At 41.1% G+C, this 16,775-nt stretch overlaps 1 protein-coding gene across 1 annotated transcript in view; it reads right to left on the reverse strand.

Moving 5' to 3' along the window:
* Positions 1-5,526: 5,526 nt before the first annotated feature.
* Positions 5,527-16,775, reverse strand: part of LOC133411022 (ribosomal RNA processing protein 1 homolog B-like) — a 31,562-nt gene continuing 20,313 nt past the window's right edge. Inside the window, exons 13-16 of the mRNA XM_061692818.1 lie at positions 13,412-14,358; positions 13,159-13,311; positions 12,322-12,388; positions 5,527-6,790 (exon numbers count right to left, since the gene is read on the reverse strand). Of these exons, the coding sequence (XP_061548802.1) occupies positions 6,573-6,790; positions 12,322-12,388; positions 13,159-13,311; positions 13,412-14,358 (1,385 nt within the window). The 3' untranslated portion in view covers positions 5,527-6,572. The remainder of the gene's footprint in view (positions 6,791-12,321; positions 12,389-13,158; positions 13,312-13,411; positions 14,359-16,775) is intronic.

Genomic DNA, 16,775 nt, shown 5'->3' on the forward strand with positions numbered 1-16,775 from the left:
TTTGTAGCATCAAACACAAATAATTTGGATTTGAAAAAACAAGTGGCAAGCGGGGTGAGAGGAGGGAAAAAAAAAAAAAAAAAAAAAAAAAAAAGAACTTGCTTCTGCTATACCCTGGCATTCATATTTAACATTTATATACAGCAGCTGAAATAAGTATTTAAGACGTCACCGTTTTTCTCATTCAATATATTTCCAAAGGTGCTATCGATTTTAAATAATGTCACCAGATCTTGGGAACCACCAAAGTAATCCATACATAAAAAGAAAATAGAGCAAATAAGATCAGAATTGAAGTTGTGTAGTATGTGAAATGACACGGTAAAAGGTATTAAGTACTTGTTAAATATTTATTTCAGCTGCTGTATATAGTTAACATTTAGATTTAGGATGCATATTTAGATATACATTTAACATTTAAATATATATTTAGCCTTAGATTTTCGATGTATATGTAACAACATTTGGATACAACTCCACCTTACCGCTCGGAAAAGTACAACAAAAATAAATTAATTAAAAAATGAAAATGCCACACTCAAAACATTTATTCATTTTCTGTACCGCTTCTCCTCACGAGGGTCGCGCTGGAGCTTATCCCAGCAATCTTCGGGCGAGAGGCGGGGTACACCCTGAAGCGGTCGCCAGCCAATCGCATACAGACAAACAACCATTCGCACTCACAGTCACACCTACAAGCAATTTAGAGTCTTATATATATATATATATATATATATATATATATATATATATATAGGCTTTGAGGGTGTTGATGGAGAAGTACAGAAGGCACTCCATTGTGTCTTTGTAGATCTAGAGAAAGCCTCTGACAGAGTACCCAGAGAGGAACTGTGGTACTGCATGCGGAAGGAAGTCTGGAGCGGCAGAGAAGTATGTTAGAATAATACAGGACATGTACGAGGGCAGCGGAACAGCGGTGAGGTGTGCTGTAGGTGGGACTGCATCAGGGATTAGCCCTAAGCCCCTTCCTGTTTGCAGTGGTGATGGATAGGCTAACAGATGAGGTTAGCATGGAAGCCAGAGGGACAGCCAAGGTTCGATGTTTTGGAGACAAAGTTAGAGACAGCAGACTTTGATGGTTTGGACACATTCAGAGGAGAAATAGTGAGTATATTGGTAGAAGGATGATGAGGATGGAGCTGCCAGGCAAGAGAGCTCGAGGAAGACCAAAGAGAAGGTTGATGGATGGACAAAGGGCAGTTGCTGTTAGAGAGGAGGTTAGGAGAAAGGCTGACATGGAAAACGATGACGTGCTGTGGTGACCCCAAACGGGACAAGCCCAAAGGAAAAGAGGCCCACTCATCTTTGCAGAATTGTTGTAATTCAGCCACATTGGAGGGTTTTCGAGCATGATCCGCCTTTTTAAGGTCATGCCACAGTATCTCAATAGGATTCAGGTCAGGACTTCGACAAAGCCACTCCGAAGTCTTCATTTTGTTTTTTTCCCCCAACCATTCAGATGTGGACTTGCTGCTGTCCTGTTCAGCTGCATGGCCTTGCAGGATGTGGATCTGTATGCCTTTTTGCTGGAACAGTTTTGGTGTGCAACGGAGGAGTTTGAAATACTCACTGTGCTTAATTTTTATTTATTTTTGTTGAAATTAATCTGATGTTTATTGAAAATGCAGGTCTGACAGAAAATAATTTTGGGGGACAGAGTGGACAAGAGGAATAGGGGTGAGAACCACAGCAGAACAATAGCGAGACAGTCCAGATATTTAAACACAAAAGTAACATTACCAGTTATTTGTTGTTTGGGGGAAGGGTTGGGGGGGGGGGGGGGGGGGGGGCATTCGGTAAGGACGTGCAACAACTAACCAAGACAACCTGATAAGAAAGGATGAAAAACGGGTTAGGACAGGATGTGGGAAAATGAGGAAGGCAGTGCTACTGTCAAGTGGTGCGGTGGGATTCTTTCTTCTGTGTTTACATCCATGTTGCACTGGTTAAAATCACCCAACTTGTGAGGGAACGGTCAGAAGGGTCCCTAGAGGCACTTCAAGACTGTTTTGCCACCCCAGACTGGACCATGTTCAAACAGGCTGCCACCTGCAACTCCATCACTGACCTTCAGGAGTACACAGAGACCATTACCGCCTACATTACCAAGTGCATGGATGATGTTACCACCACTAAGTCCATCACTGTTCATGCTAATCAGAAGCTATGGCTGACAGCGGAGGTCTACAGACTACTGAAGGTCCGCAACGCTGCTTTTAGATCTGAGGATGAAGAGGGCCTGAGGAAAACTCGGGCCAATCTGTCCCGTGGCATCAGGGAGGCCAAGAGGGAGTACTCCAGGAGGATCACCCACCACTTCAGTAACAGCAGTGACACCAGGAGTCTGTGGCGAGGTATTCAGACCATTACAAACTACAAACCCTCACCACAGACTTTTGACAGCTCCTTCTTTGCTGACTTTGAGGCACACGTCAGCACACCTGGACACATGTCTCCCCCCCTCCTGGTGACCATGTACCTGGTGACTCATGTACAAAGACTTGCGTGGATTTCCGACGGAAACATGGCGTACGCTCTAATCCAGAAAACGTCGTACGCACAAAAATATCCAGATGTATGAATCTGTGCGTACGCAGGAATCCAAGCGCATTTCCTTCGTGCATTCCGATCAACGTGGAAATGAGCGCACATGCTTGGAGTTGCCGACTCCTCCCTCTCCACGCCCACATTTGAATATGCAAATCATCTTTAAATGAACCCTGCACCTGAGATGCCGATGTCTGCATGATCAGGAAAAAAGAACAATGAGCAAAGGTAATGAAGAAAAATACATTTTCTGAATGTGAAGTTGCTCAATGAAGTGGAGGCACGCAAGAAAATCCTCTTTGGCGCGCTGTCCGACGGCGTTAAGACGCGAAAGAGAAGCGAATGGGACAGCGCGTGTGCGGCTGTCAATGCTGTGGGGTCAGAACAGCGCGCACACGCTGAACTAAAAAAAAAAAAAGTAGTGGTCAGACATTAAGGTGGATGTGAAGCGGAGGACAGCTGCCCACCGCCAAAGTGTGGCCAAAAAAAAAATGCGGAAGAACCAGAGCGGAGGGCCTCACCCCGTTCGAGGAGCGAATCGCTGCGATGTGGCTGACTCTGATCACCCCACAAGGTCAATACCATGTATTTTTATAACTCATAACAAATGTGTTCATACAGTAACCTACACTCAGTCATGTGAGATAAAGGTTCATGCTTAAATGTATGCGTGGTATTTGTAATAAATCTTTTGAATTCAAATAGAAGCACATCAGCAAATCAAAGAAAGTCCTTTTTGATGACTCGATTTATTATTTTAATACACAGGAGTGGACACGCACACTGAAAAACTTTTTTTTTAATTTTTTTTAGGAGAAGAAAGGGTAAATTATGTCATTTCAACCCATTTTAATCATGTGCAACCAATGTACATGTTCAAATGAAGTAAATTCAAAGGACTTTTCTTTCCAGCGCATGTGCTGGAGTCACAAGAAGCGATTGTGAGGGCAAAAGGCGGCATAAATGATCGCCTCGATCAATGTATAGGTGTCCTCACAAATATCAGTGGTTCATTAAATACACCGGTTAACAAATTACTTCTGAGTCCTTGCCTCAATCACATTGTGGAAATCAAATGTCTCACTCCCTTCCTGAAGAAGTGCTTCGAGCGGCTCGTCATGGACTACATCAAGTCTCCCCGCCTCCTTCCAGTTTGCATATCAGTCCAACCGGTCAACCAATGATGCCATCTCCACCGCCCTCACACACCTAGACTCTAAGGACTCATATGCTGTGGCTCGACACTTCGATGTGGAACTAGCTGCTGGACTTTTCTGAGAGGAAGACCGCAGGAACTACGGGTCGGCAGCAACACATCCAGCACCATCACCCTGATGATGGGGGCTCCTCGACAATGTATGTTGAGCCCCCCTCCTCTTCCCCTTGCTGACCTATGACTGCACACAGATCCAACCTCTTCAAGTTTGTAGACAACTGTGGTGGGTCTCATCAGCAAGAGGGATGAGACAGACTACAGGAGTGAAGTGAGTCGCCTGCCTGGATGGTGCACGGACGACAATCTCTCCCTCAACATGGAGAAAACTAAGGAGATTGTTGTGGACTTCAGGAGAATGCACTCCCAGCATGCTCCCCTGAACACCAACGGTGCTGCGGTGGAGAGGGTGCGCACACCAAGGTCCGGGGAGTGCACGTCACCGAGGACCTCTCCTGGACCAGCAACATCTCATCAATGGCCAAGAAAGCTCACCAGCGTCTCTACTTCTTGCGCAAGCTGAGAAGTAAAGGTGCTCGTTCTAAAGTGGAGCCTTAAAGAGCATCCTTAACAGCTGCATCATATCCGTCCCAGACCAGCAGCACCAACCCCCCCGCCCCCCCCCCCCCCACACACACACACAAACACACACAGAAACCCCGACCAGCACCCGCTCTTTCCAGTTTAATAGAATGGTTTTCTTCACTGTAGCTAACGCGACCAGTAATGATCGTGAATATTTATTAGGGAGGTCAATTATGCTCAAGTCGCCAAGTATGCACAATCCTGGGGTAAGTGAAATCCTGCAGTTTAAAATATACGAGAGTTTTTGGATAACTGAAGACCAAAATCATTGAATTGGTGGACATTCCCATATAGCATGAAAATAGGTGTCTGGGGTATTTTTGGTGTATTGTACGCATATATTAGATGGAGCGAAGCCCATTCTATGCAAACTTTGCCACCAAGCCGTTAAGGTGGATGCGATAATTGGATTCTTGAAACGTTTATGGCGTTTAAGACGAGTAGAACTAAATGGGAGTTTTGCTAGTTTTGATGTTGTTGCAGTCTGTTTGTTCCCATTCTAGCCAAGAATCACACTCCTCACTGTGGTGCAACCATTTGATGAGGCGTTGTAATTGGTTCGCTAAATAATAGCGTTTAAAGTTGGGAGCATTGAGGCCTCCCTCCAGTTTACTTTTCTGAAGAGTGGATAGACATTCTATGTTTCTTATTTTTTGAATACAACTGTATGACAGGAGAATCTAAGCTTTGAAACCATTTAAATGTGGGCTTAAATGGAATCATTGAAAATGAAAATTTATTTGAGGTAGGGTTTTCATTTTTATTGTAGCTATTTTTCTCAGTAATGATGTAGGGAGGTTATTCCAGCGTCTTAAATCAGATGAGATTTTTTTTTTTCCCTAGAAGTGGTGTGTAATTTAGATTGGTTTGGTTGGCAACCAGTTCAGGGTGTGAGGAGAAGTGCTCAGAAAATGGATGGATAGCTCTGTGAGTTTTGACGCAATATTGATACCTTTGGTGCCCCCTTAAGCTCGAATCGCTTCAATATGACTTAGGCAATGCATGTTAAGCCGCTTATATGTAATTCTGCAACATTTTTACTCCGTTTTGAAGGACATGCATCATTTCCGTGCTGTCATTTGCAGTGTGCCACCAACTGGGCAATAGGGTTCGCAAATACACATTTTCATAAATAGGCAGATAATTTAAGATTGAGTAGGTTTTTTATTTCAATGAGCCAAACTTGCATATGTAAGAGCAGAATACAGTTGTACAGGGAACAATGACACAAACCAAATTAATTTGGACCGCTACAACCATTTGTTTGTCGAAATTCTGAATGCGTCATGTAAGAATAAAAATGACCACCTCTGGATCTAGAGGACTCCATACTGTACTTAGCTGGAGCCATGCGCCCATGTAAGGTATGTACCCTTTTGTTAAATTAGATTTAAAACAATAACAGTTTGTATTTTTATCACCAAAATGGATTTGACATCAATCAAGATGTACATTGAGTGTAGTCTTACAACTTTAAATTTTGCAAAAAATATGGCATTTACAATTTAAGAATTTCTTATTTTAGTACTTTACGCCATTTCCATAGTATTTGAAGAAAGTGATAATTGTAAATAAAACCATAATTAGTTAATAACTGACTTAAATCTGGAACCCATGGACAAACTTGAGTTTCCTCACTGAAGATTATTTGCTTATCTTTTCACTGCAGCAACCTTAACATGCTGCTTAATTTGTGAAGGAATTAACAGTTCATTTTCAAATCCACCTTCAGTAAATTCCCGCTCCTGTACAACCGAACACAAACATTTTGTTTCATATGGATTCTTTTTGTAAAGTACAAAGTAAAAAACCTGGGGGACTTGAAACTGAATTGACATAGAATCAAAGCAGACCAGAACAAACCAACAAATGGTGCATTTCAGGTTGACCAATTACAATCTAAAAATGTTTTGTCAGTGGTGTACCCTATATGCTCTTACTATATTTACAGTGCATTGGCTCTTTACCTGCCTAATTTGCACATCCATGTGAGAAGATTGACTCCAGTTGTGATGTTGCAGAACAAAATGGAGAGAGAAAAAAAAATCTGGTTAGATCTTAACATTTGTCTGGTGTGGAAATATTCCAGGGAAGATTACTGTACAATATTTTGTAAATGGGTCATGATAAAATCACCCAGAATGACAAGTTTAAAAGTTGACAAAATCAGTTTACTTTGTATCTACACCATTCTAAGTGTAGGATTTCAAAAAAAGTCAGCTGCACTGGGCCGCCTTTTAGGCGTGCTTTTTGGAGTACTCAAAACCCTCTTCCTGCTAGCCTTGGGAGTCTTCTTGATGTTGGTGGAGAGTGGGATGGGAGAAGACTTTAAGACTCCAGATTTGGGTTTTTGTTTTGGGTCAAAGGGCACTTTTGAGGACCCCTCTGGGCTTAGTAACAGGCTGCGATCATTCTTCATGAACTCTGTAACATGACAATAAGCAAGAGTCAAGCAGACTATACACTTCACACGCCACCAACACAATAGTTAATTCAATTTTCGATTCAACACAGAGGCTGTGTGGAAAAAAAATATTCGTTTAATACATAATGCTCAATTTTGATTGGTACAAATTATGGAGAAGAGCTTTGTATAAGGCAAGGAACCTTACTTGGAAACTTAAACATGAATTGAAAGGGATGCTACGTGTGCAACTACAACCCCAATTTCCAATGAAGTTGAGACGTTGTGTTAAACAAATAAAAACAGAATACAATGATTTGCAAATCATGCTCAACCTATATTTAAATGAATACACTACAAAGACAAGCTATTTAACGTTCAAACTGATAACCTTGATTGTTTTTTAGCATATAATCATTAACTTAGAATTTTATGGCTGCAACCCGTTCCAAAAAAGCTGTGACAGGTGGCAAAAAAGACTGAGAAAGTTGAGGAATGCTCATCAAACACCTGTTTGGAACAGCATTGAAAGCCCGTGACCATCGATCCCTCAGGCGGCACTGCATCAAAAACCGACATCAATGTGTAAAGGATATCACCACATGGGCTCAGGAACACCTCAGAAAACCAATGTCAGTTAATACAGTTCGGCACTACATCCGTAAGTGCAACTTCAAACTCTACTATACAAAACAAAAGCCATTTATCAACAACACCCAGAAACGCCGCCGGCTTCTCTGGGTCCGAGCTCGTCTGAGATGGACTGATGCAAAGTGGAAAAGTGTTCTGTGGTCCGACGAGTCCACATTTCAAATTGTTTTTGGAAATTGTGGACGTCGTGTCCTCAGGGCCAAAGAGGAAAAGAACCATTTGGACTGTTATGGACGCAAAGTTCAAAAGCCAGCATTTGTGATGGTATGGGGCTGTGTTAGTGCCAATGGCATGGGTAACTTACACATCTGTGAAGGCACCATTAATGCTGAAAGGGACATACAGGTTTTGGAGAAACATATGCTGCCATCCAAGCAACGTCTTTTTCATGGACGCCCCTGCTTATTTCATCAAGACAATACCAACCACATTCTGCAACTGTTACAACAGCGTGGCTTCGTAGTAAAAGAGTGCGGGTAATAAATAAATATCTTGTCTTTGTAGTGTATTCAATTAAATATAGGTTGAACATGATTAGCAAATTACTGTATTCTGTTTTTATTTACGTTTAACACAATATCCCAACTTCATTGGAATTGGGGTCGTATAAGGGAGGAGTTGCGTTGGTTCTCCCAGACAAAGGTTATGATAATGAGAAGGTTCAATATACAAAAAAAACATACTTGATCATTTATTATGCTTAAAGCAAAAAAATAAAATCATACTGTACAACAATATTTTCTGGGGTAACATTTTTCAATCATGAATGTATTTGCCAGTGCACTATGAGGGGTTAATAGTATGATTAAGTTAATTTGTAGAACAGCACGACTACAACGTATGAGAGCATTATCAAACATTGAACCATTGTGGATGCAGTGAACCCCGCTATATTACGGTTCATCGTTCAAGCCCCTGCTTGTATTTCAGATTTTTAAGCAAACGTTTGTTCTTTTACAATTTAAAGACAAAGACAAATTAAAGGACGAATACTGCAAACACTGGCAATTTATACCATAGTTCTGCATGATGTCTGCAGAAGAAAAATAGACTCCGTAGTCATTTTAGGCGTGTTTCTGATGACATTTGATTTTCAGCCAGATTTTGGCCCGTCCGCATTTAGGTTGAAACTTGTGTGAGCCCACTGACGTCAGTGACAGAAGACGAGCGCATTCTCCTTGTACTAGTATGTGTTTTTGGTTGCTTCACAAATGGATATACTTGGTCTGTCACCACTGTTATTTTTCGCAATAACCAATTTAAAGTGGTGCAAATAGCTTGAGAACAAATTTATAAATGCTCTTGAACGCTCCAAATGTCTGGAAAGTGCTGTCAAACAGGCTATTTCCTCGTTCTGCAGAAGCCTCCAGTGGAATTGTCCCCATTATTGAAAGGGATTTTAGTGAAAATAGTGAGGTTAGATCAATTCATATAGGCTTTTTTCTTAAAATTGATTGCTGTAATGGTTCGTTGCAGAAGAAAGCAAGCAGCCTGCCATATGGAGGTAAGTGCGTATAGATTAATTTCAGTTTATAGCTATATACACAGGTTTAGTCAGCTAACTGTTTTATTGATTGCAACGCTCATGGCTCTAAGACCGTTGAAAAAGAGTTTGGGAAGATGGCGTAACACAACCGCTTGCTTTTGTGAAGTTAATTCACTGCCAGCTTTCCCAGTTAACATGGATATTTGACTACTAAAGTCGGCAATGGCAGTGAATGTGTTAAAGGCTTTTCGAACGGTCGGTGGCATGTGACTACAGAGGACTTTGATAAGCATGGCTGGCACCTGGCGCTGTGTTCGTCTCATTATAATCAATAACAGTGTAATAGTGATTTTATTTTATTACAGATTAAATTAGCGATTGAACAATTTTGGCATGCTCTGCATTGATGTGTGTCCGCAACATTATATGAGAGCAATATAAGGTATAATACCAACTTGAACAACCAACTTGAACAGTGTTTGGAAACACAAGGGAGATTTTTATTTTATTTTTTCCCCCTAAAAGGTTGACATTTCGGAGATGGGAGAGATTTTGACGATATACAATATGAGTAAATACTGCCCTTTTGTACTTTAGTACATTTCGTGGTCCACACTAGCTATGCAGCGAATTTGGTCTCCAGCTCTGTCGATGACGTCACACTATCAACACTTTTACCGAAGACAGTCGTGAAGATGGAAGCACGCAAGTGTGTGTGCATGTGTCACAACGCGCTTATAACACCGATGCATGGACACGGAAGTGAAGCTATTTGATTGAGGAGCGGGAACACAACGGTTGCAAAATGTGACGTCCAATTGAGGAGAGAGGGGAAAAAAAAAAGACGAATGGTAAAAGGTTGGTAGCATTTCATAGTGAAATGGAAGGCGAGCACCCATTCGTTGTAACAGCTTTTATTTCATGGTATTTACATTGTTTAATGAATGTTTTATTGTATTAACCAACTCAGGACCGAGCACCTTTTGTTTGAAGCCACCCACTTTTCCGCCCATCCATTTTCTATACCGCTTAGCCTCACTAGGGTGAGAGGCGGGGTATACCCTGAACTGGTTGATAGCCAATCGCATGGCACAAATAAACAAACAACCATTCACACTCTCATTCACACCTCGAGCCAATTTAGGCACAGGGAGAACATGCAAACTCCACACGGGGGAGGGGGGGCCGGATTTCAACCTGGGTCCACAGAACTGTGAAGTAGATGTGCTAACCAGTCGTCCAACGTGCCGCCCCAAAAGTATTGGAACAGACATTATGAGATAAACTTAAATAATTGAATAACATTTAATATTTGGTGGCATAACCCTTACTCGCAATAACTGAATCAAGCCTGTGACCCATTAACTTCACCAGACTTGTATTCTTCATTTGAAATGCTTTTCCAGGCCGTTACTGCGGCCCCTTTTAATTCTTGTTTGTTTCTGGGGGTTTCTTGGCCAGTCCAAGACTTCTACTTTTTCCCCCTGATGAAGATCTTTGTTTTGTCGGCAGTGTGTTTTGGGTCAGTGTCATGTTGCATGAAGAAGCTTCTCCGATTAGTTTGGATGCATTTTCTGTAAATTGCCAGATGAAATGGTTTTGTAGACTTCAAAATTCATTGTCTGTTGCTCAGTACACCAGTAGTATTTCTTTTTCAGGACATTCCTAATTTTCTCCAATAGACAGCTCTCTGGTCTTCATGTTTGCTTGACAGTTAATGCAGTTTTCACAGGTGAAACCCAAAGCCAATGTTTAAGTAATAAATCTAAAAGGCAACAAACAGCAAAGCAACTAGAAACAACCACCAGTCATGTCCCAAAAATTTTGCTCACTTGAAAAGTGGGTGGCTTCAAACAAAAGGTGCTCTGTCCCGAGTTGTTTAACACATCTAGATGTAAATACCATGAAATAAAAGCTGGAATTCTGAACCTTTGTCTCATATTCATCTTTTGATCTGAAACCCAAATGTCTTGAGTACACAAGAAAAACAAAGACATCTACCTTGCCATTCTAATACTTTTGGAGGGGACCGTACAGGGTGCTTTTTGCTCAGTGTAGTCACTTCGTAATTTGTGGCCAATCTGACAATCTGTCAGCGGAAAAACCGAGTTAAGTAGGCAAAAAACATGGCAAATGTGGCCACGAAAATGGATCATCACGTACACAAAGACGGTTTTGGTGAAGGGAAATAAAGAAAATATTTATTTTCTCTCGAGGTTTCTTCATTTTAGTTAGTACAAATTGAACACTTCCAAAACTTGTAGTAGGACAAAGAATATTTGTCTTATTTCTAGTCAGCTGGTCTAATCTCATAAATGCACAGCCATGAACCTAAAGCATTATGTCACAAAATGCTAAATTAATAGCTGCTTAAGTGAAGCTGCACACAGGCTGTTAATGCTTTTTTTTTTTTTTTTTTTAATAATCCCTTATCTTTTATACACAATGTAAATTTAAGAAATAAAAACTTTATTATATAAAAAAGGAAACCAATTAGTCATCAATATTAAGTGAAAGGTCTTATTTTCCATTTTGTATTCATAATTGCAGAACTGTAAAATGTTACGGAATGTCCGTATTTTGTTACGCAAATCACTTAATGACTCTTTACGGCCGTAACTGATATCGAAAAAAAGTGGCTGACATAATCGCCGCGTCCATATTTAACAGCTGCTTGGTTCACAATATATTACCAACTTCAAAGGCTAATCCCAAATCCATCTTCCAGGAAATTATTAAGTACAATATTTTTCAGTTTTTATTGGCCATTTCTGAATTTTAAGTTAATTCATTCTGTGTTGTGACAATCCTGAACAGTGCTCCGTCGCTTAATACATTTAACATTAACTAAGTCCATATTTGTAGCCGCATTTCCGAATTAATATAAAATGTACTAGCGGATCAGCTCGTCGCCGATGTTACGCGTGCTTCGCAGTTCCACTTGGGACCACAAAACAGGGCCCCGACACGCAGCACCTCAACGCAAAAATAGCAACAGCTGTTGTTTTTGTTCGTCGAAATGTAAACAACAGTAGCGCGCCATTGCCTTCATCATAACGACGACCTTCCCAACACGGCTGAACGACGATCGGGGGGAAGGCTTATCTAGTGTGAATACCTTTGTCCGGAAGCCCAATGGAAGACGTCGTGTGAGGTCATGTGACTTTGGGTCGTTTGATTGGTGAACCACACTTAAACGTCACTTGTGCTTAAATTGGATGACACAAATAGCGCCCGATGCGGAAGTCGAAGTCTCGCGCATGCAATAATTGAGCAATAATTGATAAATGCAAGTAGCGAGCGACATTTAGATCACTGTCATGGAGTAAAAAGTACCGTGACTTATTAACAGCAAAAAGCTGTCATACTGCTGGGGCCTTAAAATATATACAAATATTTTAAACAGTTTCTTACCAGCTGTTTTATTATTCTTTAGATGGAAGGTCACCTTCTTGGAGTCTGACATGGGAGTTTGACCCATCTGTGGAGGACAAAAAAAAAACAGGATTAACAGAAAGAATATAATGCAAGTTTATATAAGCATTCAGGCAAGTTGGTAGGGGATTGGGATCTCTGGAAATATTCACTGCCTTGATCAACCATGTTAACATCACAATTCCAACTTTGCAATGACAGCCCCAACAAATTTATGAGCAATCCTACAATAATTATTCTAAGTTAATACTGAGATGTCCACTGAGCGTGAATTGCTAAAAACATCTGAAATAGCCAGTTTGGAGGGAAAAAGGTCCTTTTTTTAAAGCAAATGTCACAAAACAATTCTCCCCAAATGTTGCAACAGTAACTTTGCACTGTTCGCATGACTGCTTTATTATATTATCATTTTTAAAAAAAACTTTGTATTGTGTCATCATGAAGGGCTTAACAGTCTTCTGAGCAAATATTAGGTAGATCGGATTAACCTCCTACAGGAGAACAACAAAGTACGGAACGTCATTTCTTTGTGCCAGTAGGTGGTGCTATTTGTACAATTACTTTTTCTTCCATAGATGCCTTTAAGTGTGGACTGTCAAGTGAGAAGTTTAGAAAAGCTATGCCCTTCTGGATTCATTCTATGTGAGAATAATAATAACAATGAAGACAATGAACAATGAATGCGGCTGCTGCTAATTAAACTCTTATCGGAAGGCGCCACTATAAAACTTTTTTTACCATATTACCTGTTCATCAAATCATTTGAATTTGAACATTCCAACAACCTTTCCTAATGTGAGGGAAGAATAACTTTACCTCGTTGCCAAAGAGTGTAGTTTTGCAGCTTCCTGCAGCCCTGAAGAAGAGTGGTGTTGGAACTTTGGCATTTGTCTGAAATGTGACCAAGTCACATGACAATGTCTTCATCAACTTCGGCTTGGCTTTTGGTATAGATGAACCATACATTTCCTGAAGTGGAGAAGTATTTTTGATTTGCCTGGGAAAGTGATCTGACAACGTTCACACATTAATTATATCAATATTAGAAATACTCTCATTTAATACTCACTTTTATCTTGCCACCTGCTGCGCTGGGTGTACTGTTATTGGTTGGTGTGGCAGACTCAAGTTCAACAGCCTCAAACTCAAACTCTACAGGTATCTTTCTTTTCTTCTTCTTCAGCTTCTCTGAGGAAGAGAACACCTTAGGCTCCTTTTCGATGCTGCCAACCTTTTTGACCTGTACTGAGCTTCGCTTATTTTTCTTCTTCTGCGGAGTTTCCATGGGAAGGTCAGATGCAGATTCACTTTCATTGCTAGCACTTTGACTTGGAATAGTTACTTTATCTCCTTTATTTTTTTTCCTCTTACTCTTATTAGTCAAGGCTGTAGCATTCTTAAGTCCTGGGGATGTGCCAACATCATCAGAAGTATGACAAGACACTGACGGAGAATCTAACATTTTTTGCTGTGACCACGTCACAGAGGCTTTCACTTTTTGAGCCTTTGTCTTGGCGTTGTTTAAGGTCTGAAGTTCAGGTTCATTCAATGTGATCTCACAGAGAGCTGAAGCTTCCCTCCTGTCAACTTGAGATTCAAACTTAGTGAGTTTTGAGGTGCCCTCGTAGTCAGCCATCACTGCAGTTGTGTCAACCTCCTGGGCAGTGTTATTCTTGCTTACTTCTTGTTTAAGCTGTGATGGTGCCCTCTTTTTTTTCTTTTTTGATTTGGCATTGTTGGTTATGCAAGAATTGCGTTTGGAGGCTTTATCTGAGACAGAAACAGATGTCCCTGCCTTATCTGCAGAACCATTCAGCAGAATCTTGCTTTGATTTGGAACTTCAGTGTGCTCCACATAAGATGTGCTGGCATTTAAATCACCACTTAAGCATTCACCACGACGTGCCCTTTTTTTAGTTTTCTTTGGCTTTTTGATGTCTTTGACAATCAGGTCTGTTGGCTTCACATCATCTTTACCAGGGTCACCACGATGCTTGAGTTTAAGTTTTTTCTTTCCTGAAGGAGAGACAAAACAGTTTTTAATAAATGAGAACTGTGATTTAGTAAATACAGAACATTTGAACAGTTTAAAGTGTACAGAGGACACCCGCATTTCATTTTTGCAAATTCATAAAATTCATAATCACATCTTTTTTTGGAATCTATCCCCCCATTACTTGCGGACAACTCTGCATTATTTGTGTTTTTGTATAGATCTGAATTTTGTTTTCTCCATGGCAAATTACGGTCTGCAGCAGTGGTTCTTAACCTGGGTTTAATCGAACCCCTTGGGTTCGGTGAGGCAGTCACAGGGGTTTAACGGAGGGCAAGAGACAAACTGTGCGCGTCCCTGTGTCCGTAACAGCCTTTTTACACTGCATTTTGAATTACGTGGTGGGCGTTAGCCGCTGCCTTTCTACTCCTCCAGTTGAAAATGTTTTGTTTCTTTAACTATATTTAGCGGCTCTGGTTTCCTCCCACATCCCCAAAACATGCGTGGTAAGCTAAGCAAAGCAAAATTTTTTATATAGCGCATTTCATACACAAGGTAACAATGTGCTTTAAATGACTAAAAGTATTTAAAAACAAAGACAAAAAAACATTTCGGCCGCTTGTATCCGGCCGAAATGAGTTTCCTCCGCAGGGTGTCCGGGATCTCCCTTAGAGATAGGGTGAGAAGCTCGGTCATCCGGGAGGATCTCAGAGTAGAGCCGCTGCTCCTCCGCATTGAGAGGAGCCAGATGAGGTGGCTGGGGCATCTGATTCGGATGCCTCCCGGACGCCTCCCTGGTGAGGTGTTCCGGGCACGTCCCACCGGGAGGAGACCCCGGAGACGACCCAGGACACGCTGGAGAGACTACGTCCTTCGGCTGGCCTGGGAACGCCGCGGGATCCCTCCGGAAGAGCTGGATGAAGTGGCTGGGGAGAGGGATGTCTGGGCGTCCCTGCTAAAGCTACTGCCCCCGCGACCCGACCCGGATAAGCGCTAGAAAATGGATGGATGGACAAAAAAAACAGCTTATAAACATTTAAAACAAAGAGAAAAATAAATAAAAAATACAATTAAAACAGGATACAGTGCAAGAAATATTTAAAAATGGAAATGCTCTAAAAAGCATGGGGAAAAAAAAAAAGAGAGTTTTTAACCTGGACTTAAAAACATGCATACTTGGGGCTGACGTCACTTCTGTTCACAACTTATCCCATTTGTGTGCAGCATAATAGCTAAATGCTGCTTCACCATGTTTGCTTTGGACTCTGTGCTCCACTATTTGACCTGAGTCTGTCGATCTCAGGGCCCGACTGGGTTTATATTCCATTAGGATTTCATTTATGTATTCAGGACTTAAACGGTTTAGTGATTTATAGACCAGTAGCAGAACTTTAAAATCTATTCTAAAGCTGACTGGAAGAATTGGAGTAATATGCTCTGACGTCTTTGTTCTGGTCAGAAGAGCCGCAGCAGTCTGAATGAGCTGCGGCTGTTTAATGCTCTTTTTAGGGAGTCCAGTCAAAAGACCATTACAATAGTCAAGTCTACTTGAGATAAAAGCATGGATGTGCTTCTTCTGGTCTGCTTGACACATGCAAGCCTTCACTCTGGATATTTTTTTCAGATGGTAGAAGGCAGGTTTAGTAATTGATTTGATATGACTGTTGAAAGTCAGGTCGGAATCTATCAGAACACCAAGGTTTCGGACTTGGTCTTTGGTTTTTAAAGAGCGTGACTCCAGGTATTTACTAACAGCAATTCTTTTTTCTTTATTGCCAAAAACAATTCTCAGCTTTGTTGTGGTTTAATTGAAGAAGATTTTGGCTCATCCAGATATTTATCTGTTTTAGACAGAGACACAACACCTCAATTGAACTGTACTCATCTGGGGACACTGCTAGATATAACTGTGTCATCTGCATAGCTATGATAGTCATTAACGTTCTGAAGAATTTGACCCAAGGGTAGCATATATAGGCTGAACAGGAAGGACCAAGAACTGACCCTTGAGGGACCCCATAGGTCATTGCCATTTGATGGGATAGAACACTTCCAACGGTTACAAAATAACTCCTTTCCTCCAGGTAGGACCTGAACCATTTAAGGACTGTGGGTAGGACTGTTTAGTCCCACGTTTCCAACCTGTTCAGCAGTATATTATGATTTACCGTATCAAAAGCAGCACTGAGGCCCAACAGGACCAGAATTGACACCTTTTCCGAGTTAGTATTCAACCTTATATCATTTAGCACTGATCAGAGCAGATTCTGTACTGTGATGAGTTCGGAACCCTAATTGAAATTTGTCAAAAAGTCAAATTAAGTTCAAGAAATTGCTGAGTTGATTAAAAATAACTTTCCCAACAATCTTGGCTATGAAAGGGAGATTCGAGATGGGTCTATAGCTTGCTAACATGGAAGCGTCCAGCCCTCTATTTTTT

This window comes from Phycodurus eques, chromosome 12 (assembly GCF_024500275.1).
Source record: "Phycodurus eques isolate BA_2022a chromosome 12, UOR_Pequ_1.1, whole genome shotgun sequence".
NCBI classification, from domain to species: domain Eukaryota; kingdom Metazoa; phylum Chordata; class Actinopteri; order Syngnathiformes; family Syngnathidae; genus Phycodurus; species Phycodurus eques.